This window comes from Primulina tabacum, chromosome 15, assembly GCF_025594145.1.
Source record: "Primulina tabacum isolate GXHZ01 chromosome 15, ASM2559414v2, whole genome shotgun sequence".
In the NCBI taxonomy this organism is placed as follows: domain Eukaryota; kingdom Viridiplantae; phylum Streptophyta; class Magnoliopsida; order Lamiales; family Gesneriaceae; genus Primulina; species Primulina tabacum.
The window spans coordinates 5,458,118-5,466,837 of NC_134564.1; the positions used below are offsets into that span (position 1 = coordinate 5,458,118).

The window sequence follows — 8,720 nt, forward strand, 5'->3', positions numbered from 1 at the left end:
AGATGGGGAATGCATGTTCTCAATTCCCATCTTGGCCAACAGTGCTTGAAATCTAGCGGGAAGGAGTGCTTTAGTGAACAAATCTCCAAGTTGTAACTGAGAGGCAACATGTAGAACTTTGATGAACGTGACAGTCAATTTCGATATGCTTTGTGCGTTCGTGGAACACAGAGTTGGATGCTATATAAATGGCGGCATGATTGTCGCAAAATAGTGTCACATGTGTGTCAACAATAGTGCACAGGTCTTTGAGCAAGGAAATCATCCATACTGCTTCACAAGTGGCATTTGCCATGGAACTGTACTCGGCTTCAGCGGACGATTTTGATACGGTATGTTGCTTCTTTCATTTCCATGAAACTAACGAGCTGCCAAGCATCACACAAAATCCAGAAACCGATCGACGTGCATCTGGACAAGCAGTCCAATAAGAATCCGAAAACACATGCAATCTAACTTCGGACAGGGACTGTTTTGGACTTGGAGCTGTAAAACAGTCCCTGTCCCGCCGTTCCCTCGACGTATCTCAAACAGAATATACGGATTGTAAATGAGTAGATCTTGGGGCAGAAACAAACTGGCTTAACGTTTACTGAATAAACCAAATCTGGACGGGTGATGGTGAGATAAAGTAGCTTTCCCACGAGCTTACGATACACGGAGGGATCTGTTAACAGCTCACCATCATCTTGATAAGTTTTGAATTAGCATCCATGGGAGTAGTTCGTGGTTTACTCCCAATAAGACCGGCTTCAGTGAGCAATTGAAGAGCATAATGGCGTTGACAAATATATATATATATATACCTCGTGAAGATCTGGCTACGTCAATGCTCAATAAGTACTTCAAGCCACCCAAGTCTTTTAGCTTGAATTGCATGTTCAGGAAGGCTTTCAAACTCTCAGCTTGAGTTGTATCATTTGTTACAATTACAATATCATCCACACAGACTAATAGGGCCAAAAACACGTCACCATGTGTGCGAACAAGCAATGAATTGTCCGCATGGGATTGAACGAAACAAATATTGAGCAGGGTGGAAGAAAACTTAGCAAACCATTGTCGAGAAGTTTGTTGAGTCCGTATAGAGATTTTTGTAGCTTACAAACAGCATCAAAAACCATCCTCGAACAGCGGCAAACGCTAGCAAAGTTCGAACAATGACTAACTTTGCAACCGGTGAAAAAGTTTCAAATAATCCACACCTTCTTGTTGAGTATACTTTTTTGCTACTAACCGTGCTTTATATCGTTCTAGAGTCCCATCCGCCAAGAACTTGGCTATGTAGACACAGTTACAACCACTGCTTCCCGGATGTAAGAAACAATGGACCGAGTACATGCTCTCTAAAGCACCGCAACTCATCAGTCATGTCGTGGCGCCATTCCGGATGTTGAACAGCTTGAGAAAAGGCGCGATGCTCATGAATGGAGGAAATGTTGTTGACAAAAATTCGATAAGGAGTAGATAGTCTATAGGTGCTAAGGACCGAAGATAGGGGGTGGACAGTAGATGGCTTGGTTGATGACGAGGAAGAGTAGCAAAGCAGTGATAGTCATGTAAGTGGCTAGGCTTGGTGGATACTCTTTTGGAACGAGTTTGGGGAAGTTGGTCGGGAAGAAGACACTAATAGACGGCAAGGACAGATCAATATGGGTAGGAAGAACATTTTCAGAAAGAAATGCAAAGAAGAATCAGGAGGAGCATATTGGTTTGCAAAAGGGAAGGATTGTTCATGAAAACACATCCGAGATATATAAACTTCATTAGTGTCAATGTTGAGAAGTTTATAAGTCATATAACCTGTAGGATATCAAAGAATATGGACTTGGTGGCACGAGGAGAAAATTTAGAACGTTGACTCAAAAGAGTGGAACCATAACAAAGGCACCCAAATGATTTAAGGTGGAGAGTTTCTTGAACAATAACTCAAAAGGACTTTTGTTGGAAATACGGGGGGGAAGGGGTCCGGTTGATAAGATACACTGCAGTTAGCACACAATCACTCCAATAGACCAAAGGAACATGTGAATGAAACAATGAAGCTCGGGCTACATTCAAGATCTGTTGATGTTTATGTTCCACGATAGAGTTTTGTACTTTTGTTGTGGTCGTTCAACGCCAGAATGATAGGACACAATCCTCCTGGACTTAAAAAAAGGTGGAAAAATTTAATTGCGGGGCATTGTCGGATCGAATAGATTTGACCTTGGAACCAAATTGAGTCTGCACCAGTTTGCAAAACTCAGGAAAAATTCCTAAAACATCAGACTTTGCTTTCATCAAATAAACCCAAGTGTAACGTGTATGGTTATCAACAATGGTAAGAAAGTACTTGTATCCTTCAACACTTAAAAGGGTGAAAGGGATCCTAAACATCAATGTGAATCAATTCAAAAGAAGTATCACAAGTTAGATGGTTGGAAGTAAATGGCAATCTCTTTTGATTAGCTAAATGACAAATAGAGCAATCAAACATATCATTTTGATTTATTGAATTGCTTTGAAGTAAAGTTCCTAGCACAGATAACCTAGGTAAAGATGGATGCCCCATTCTATAATGTCACAATTTGCTTTGAGGAAGAAAAATATTACAAATCGCTGGGAGTATGCTGGAGTTTTTCAGAACATAAAGGTTACCAACACGACTACCCGTCCCAATCCTCCTTTCCTTGATGATGTCCTGAATGAAACAAGAATCAGAAGAAAAAGACACAGAACAGTTTAGATGCTCGGTAAAAGAGCTGATGGAAATAAGATTGAAATGAAAATGATGAACAAAGGACATTCTCTAGCGCCAAGTAAGGAGATAGGAAAACGGATCTTATATGTGTTGTTGCCACTGTAGAATTGTTAGGTAGTGTGACAGTGGAATTTGTGGCTTTGTACGATTTGAAATATGCAAGAGAACAAAAAATATGATGTGTCGCCCCTGTGTCTAAAACCCAATGATTATTTAGAATGAATGAATCACTAAGGGATAATGAAGAAATATCACTGAGGCAAGATGCGGATGGTTCAAGCTGTTTGGAATCCATTGTGGTGCCATAGCCAAGCTGTAGTTGAGTACTCAAGAAGGCAAGGAGTTGCTTGCATTGCTCAGGACTTAGTGAATCATGTACATTGCTGATCGAGTCCGATTGTGAATTTGATTGAGTTTCAGCAGCCCTGAGATGATTTGCATGAACCTTGGATGCAGGTGGCTTCTCTTTGTATTTTGGGTGACTAGGTGGATATCCATGCACTTGGTAGCATTTATCAATGGTATGACCCGGATAGTGACATTAAGAACAGGTTATATGATATGATTTTCCACCTTTATCACCTTTACCATATGAAGATCCTTTTACAGCAGCAGTACTCGAATTTGGGGATTGGAGTGAGGTGCGAGCCATTGATGAACAAGAAATGTCAGAGTGTATGGATCGTTGATGTTCCTCTTGAACCACTAATGAAAAAATCTTCGATACGGTACGAATCGGATCCATCATCAAACTTAAGCAGGGATTTGAGCATACGATTCATTCAACCTCATAAAAAACTGCATAACACAATCTTGATTTTGGTACTTCACCCAATCTTTTATAGAACCACAATTACACACCAATACTGGTTGGAAATCCTTTAATTCATCCCATAAGGTCCTCAAACGAGTGTAGTAAGTACTAACATCCATCGAACCTTGCTATAATCCTGTTAATAGCTTTTTGATTTGAAAAATCCGAGGTGCATTACTTTGATGAAACCTTTCACAGAGATCGATCCAAACTTCGTGTGTGGTGGGAATATACATGAGGCTGTCTGCTATTTCCCGACTAGTAGCATTAAGCAGCCATGAAATCACCATGCTATTACATCTGATCCATGAACCATACAACAAATATTCAAGAGGAGGACGCATAAACGTACCATCGACGAAACCAAGCTTGTTTTTAGCGGTGAGTGTCATAGACATTGCATGACTCCGGGTATTGTAATTGTTTCCTGCTAGTGTGTGAGATACGAGTACGAGACCAGGATGATCGCCATTTTGGAGAAAATATGGGCTGCTCGAATTGTCAAGAACAACTCGCCCACTCTGAGAATTCAAAGCTTGGACATGTGATGCATTAGGTTTCACCATGGCGGAATTTTAATTCTCTGATACCATATTAGAAATGAAACCCAATGGAACTTGCAAGCAAAACTCCGTTGAATATGTGTAAGGTTTTACAGAGAAGATGAATTGAGATCTGAAATCTAAATAGTAACTACCACTACCTATCTATTTATACCAAAATGTCGATGTTAAGAGGTAAAAAAAATATTTTTTTCTTAGTTATTGTTGTTTTTTCTCAATTTTTGATAGTTGATATAAATGCAGAAAATGATGTTCGTTATATCTAATCAGCTTTTTTTATATTTTTTTGTTACTCTGATTTTTTACTTTCTTCATTCATTATTCATTTATTCTTCCTTACCTTTTTTTGTTGGCATACTTGTGAATGGTTGATTCAGTTGCTCTACCAAATTGTTGTTCAGGTTAATTAGAAATTCCAGACAACAGTCAAGTAGACTATCACAAAATAAGCAGTTTCCAAATAGAAGATCTTTTGGGCTTGTAAATGATGAAGGGGTTGATGTTATACATGAAAGAATCAAACAATGGCGTGCCAGGTATTGTATTGCCGCTGAAGACCAAACTTTTCACTGCTTCCTTGATTTGGAAGAGATGCCATATTTTAAGTATTTTCTTGAAAGTCAATTGCTTGATTATTTACTTTAGCTTCAAAATAAAGGTGTGTTCATCTGATTTTTATTTCAGCATCTATGAAAAGCGGTTGTGGGCAGTTCCTTCTCCTACGAAGAGTGGTCTAATGCAGGTTTACTTGCTAATGTACATGTTATTTGTTTGGTATGGACTATTCATTTTGTATGTTGGTTAGTGATTCTGATATGCAAAGAGGGCATTAGTGAAGTTAAAATTTAAGTCTGATGGAGTGAAGCAGAATCATTATTCCTCAATTTTCCTGAAAGTGTAAGTAGCTCGATTGGATGAACACTTTTGTCAGATCCTATTCATTATGGAGAACTAGCATACTAATTGTTAAAAGAACGTCGTATCGGTGACTATACAGTTGCTTAAAATGCTCTTTCAACTTGAGGTACATGGGTATTGTCCCTTCTAGTAGGAGAATATGAACTAATTAAGGAGTCCAAGGAGATAAGGTGTCTCATAGAATTGAGACATATATGTTATGTACCTCGACTTAGGATAATGTTCCTGTTTTCAAATTTGCAGCGAATTCTGGGAAGCACTGAATCAAAAGAAATGATATTAAGGAGGATAGAACCATGGATACACAGGGAACTGCAGGCTATTCTTAAAGATCCTGATCCCACTGTCATCGTACATGTTGCCACCTCGCTTTTCATCTCAAGATACGAGAAGAAAACTGACAACTTTCGAGGGCCAGTAGGTGTTGAATCTGATTCTCTCGCACCCTTGCGACCTTTTCTTCATGAGCATGCTGATTTGTTTTGGCATGAACTTAGGTACACAGACTTGATATTCTTATCCACCTGTTATTGTACTAAATTTTCAGAAGTACACAGACTTGATATTCTTATCTACCTGTTATTGTACTAAATTTTCAGAGTCTACACTCTTGCATGCGTAACCGGAGTTGCGATCTTGTGGGATTCACTTTAGAATTTGATACCCCTGTTAGACCTCAATAATAGACTCTATCCCCAAGTGTATTCACAAGTCTTTCCTGTAAATTTGAAGAGCCAATTCTTCTCGACCATGTAGAACAATGATAACATTCCGTTTTGGCCATCACGTCTTTGATAGGCACAACCTCATGCCTGCAAACATCAATGCACAACTATTTGTGACACACCTAGGTCGGTGATACGGGTGTTTATGACTATGTTCTGATGGAGTAAAGAAAATCTTTGCAGATGCTTTGCAGAAAGCTCGTTTTCCCTGGAAGCATATGATAAGGTGGTAGAGTACAAGTGACTCGACCTAGAGGATGACTTTTATGATCTTAGTGCTGTCTGATGATTGAAGTAAATGATTCTTTCCGTTCCAAGATTCTATACCTGTCTTCAATCTTGGATTGAGATGTGGTAAGTTCAGTTGCAGCCTGCAGGAAGACTAAAGGAAATGGAACTTTAAAGGGTGAGGGCTCCAACTCTTACAATGTGTGTGGATTGATAATGCGAGTTGTTATATAGCTTTTGATTCTATTTGGCAGTCTTCATTCATAAGAATGCATCTTATAGAATTTGATACCAACTTCCTTTGGTGCATCTGATACTCAAATAACCAGAGGAAACTTGGTTCAACTTGAGTATTTTCAATCTATACAATACCAACACTTATGATCCTTGTGCACTGTTAGCTAATACTCTCCTTTAGCATGACTATGTACTCATAAATTTGGATTCTACATGATACATTGTGTAAATTTCTTGGAAGTTTTTGTATGTAGTGGTGTCGTTGTGTTGGGGGTCGCTATATAGTTTGTTTTACGTAAAGCTCTCTATTTTTGTTGATAATTTGTCTAGAAATGCTTTAACTGATGTTTGCCTATATTTTCCTCACTGTTGATAAAGAAAGAACGTACAGCTGAGCAAGCAATTGCTTCCTTAATTCGCAGTTGGTACAATGATAGTCGATAGAGGCATAAACCATCTATAGTTTCCTCTCTCCTATATATGCATGGAGATAAATTGACTAATTATTGTTCCCTTTATTTATTAGTTTCTTGGAGGGAAATAAAATTATTTGTACTTCATGCTTCTCGTTACACGCACCTATTTTAGTGACGGTGCTCGAAAGATGCATAATGCAAGTTTTATTGACTTTTTTATGGATCTGGAGAATGAAGACACCCAGAATAATTAATATATTTGTGTCTTATTATCTTAGTGGAAGGAGCTTTCTCATGTCAGCTGATAATTGTGCACTGTTCAGGGTAAGTTATGTTTTTCAATTTTACATTCTCCATATCTATGTTTGTGACCCTTTGATGTACAGTCTTTTCCGGGATCAAAGTCCTCTGCTGGTCAATGTTTATAAAGTGGTGAAAATCTAAGAGGTTTTTTTTTTTTATTTGGCGGAAGAAAAGAAGGGTAACATCAAGAACACCGAATGTTTCCTGATAGACACTTCCAACAAAAACTTCTGGAATTTCCTACTTGTGGCCCTTGAGAAAAGGCTACAAGTCTCAATTTATTGCCTGATACACAAACCATTTGACTCGAAACTCTCGTTCGTGTTACAATTGGCTCCATAACATAATACCTGCAGCAATTTTGTTTTCGGTTTTGATTTTGAATTTTCTTGTGGACATTCTATGGTGCATATTGTGCCCTTTTTCTGGCGCCATATCATAGTTGGATTCCTCGTTTGCTAATTTCTTGTGGTATGCCACAATGATCCAGTGGCTGAGAATCCTTTCATATTTTGTTTGATCGTTAGACTTGCATTAGGCCCCATGGCTTATGATATGAACAACTGCATTCAGACGACGAGGTCTAGTCACAAATTGGTCGGCCTAATATATGCATGAATTTTCCTCCAGATATCTATGTTGTTGCATGAGCGATATGGAAGGTGTGGTGCACCACACTTTGGTGCAGTTTCTTGTTAATTTGTACCATATCACCTTCTGTTTCGTGAACGGAACAGGTCGCGAACCAGAAATGGACGAGGGAAGGAACTACGAGATGTGCATCAAGGACGTAAGAGATGGAACATCGGATTTGGTGAAGCTATCTGATTCATGAAAAGTGACACCTGCTAATCTATTGGCTTGCAACAAGGCTGCACCACGATGAGCGTACTCACAATGTGGGACTGAAGGCAAAACATTCTGCAGGAAGGGGAACAAGATGAGTGATTTCTAAGCAACAACTTGTAATATAACTGCTCAAGAAATCGGATGTGAAATTGTTTAAAATGACCATATCTTTTTTGTGAAATTGCCAATTTAAGTATAAATAGTGGGAGCCATTGAACCTCACCTGGATATACGTGGATTCCTCACTTGTTTTGGGTATCCATCCAATAGCTTGTGTAGTTATGTTCAAATGGGTGTCGGAATACTGGTAAAGCCATGTGATTTCTTCTTGCTTCTAGTCCGATCTCATTCATAATTCATAAAAAAGGTCTCATATGGCCAATTTGCTTGATTTTGATTTTAAATCAAGTGATATCTGAATTATATTTTGAATATGTGTATTTGATTCAATATTTCTTAAATTGCATATGTTCTGTTTTAATTTATTTTGTATTTTGATACTAATCGAATAAGAAAATGGGCATTAGTCTCAAAAATTTGTTTGATTATTTCGATGAATTTATGTCAGAAGAAATTTAGATCCTCTGTTAATTTGTGTTCATGGGAAGTAATCATTATTGATTTGAAATAACAAATACCTAAATCAAGTGCAACATGAGAGTCTTTATATAATTCTTGTAGTTGCAAATTAAACTAACTATGTATGTTACATCTCATAAATTTTAAACTATTAGGTTTGCATTTTTTCACTCTTTTAGGAAATTAAATGTTAAATACAAATAAGATCGGTTGTATGTAATGTCAGAAGTTACAATATTTAATTTTTACACACTTGAAAAAGATATCAGGTTTCTGTCAGGAAACCGTGAACAGGGGATTCATGGTTTATGAGCTATACATGTTTATTTGACAAATATCTTACTA

General features: G+C 38.0%; 1 protein-coding gene, 1 long non-coding RNA gene and 1 other non-coding gene across 12 annotated transcripts; 2 read left to right on the forward strand and 1 right to left on the reverse strand.

The window, feature by feature from the left end:
• Positions 1-115: 115 nt before the first annotated feature.
• Positions 116-7,996, forward strand: LOC142527209 (uncharacterized). 10 transcript variants are annotated; one of them, XR_012815418.1, is made up of 7 exons: positions 168-332; positions 4,522-4,656; positions 4,805-5,144; positions 5,282-5,535; positions 5,947-6,169; positions 6,923-6,968; positions 7,685-7,996. XR_012815418.1 is itself a non-coding variant. In XM_075631947.1 (5 exons), exons 3-5 carry the CDS (start codon positions 5,127-5,129, stop codon positions 6,005-6,007), a joined length of 333 nt encoding a protein of 110 aa, XP_075488062.1. In that variant the 5' UTR covers positions 168-332; positions 4,522-4,656; positions 4,805-5,126; the 3' UTR covers positions 6,008-7,996. The 10 variants fall into 10 exon arrangements, 2 of the variants coding, with proteins under 2 accessions (XP_075488062.1, XP_075488063.1); XR_012815414.1 differs by having other exon boundaries at positions 5,947-6,968; XR_012815415.1 differs by having other exon boundaries at positions 6,755-7,996.
• LOC142527211 (uncharacterized) lies at positions 5,281-5,885 on the reverse strand. The gene is made up of 2 exons (XR_012815422.1): positions 5,615-5,885; positions 5,281-5,562 (listed from the first exon to the last, which is right to left on the reverse strand). It is a non-coding gene; the product is annotated as an uncharacterized LOC142527211 (long non-coding RNA).
• LOC142528178 (small nucleolar RNA snoR104) lies at positions 7,124-7,243 on the forward strand. The gene has a single exon (XR_012815658.1). It is a non-coding gene; the product is annotated as a small nucleolar RNA snoR104 (small nucleolar RNA).
• Positions 7,997-8,720: the final 724 nt, after the last annotated feature.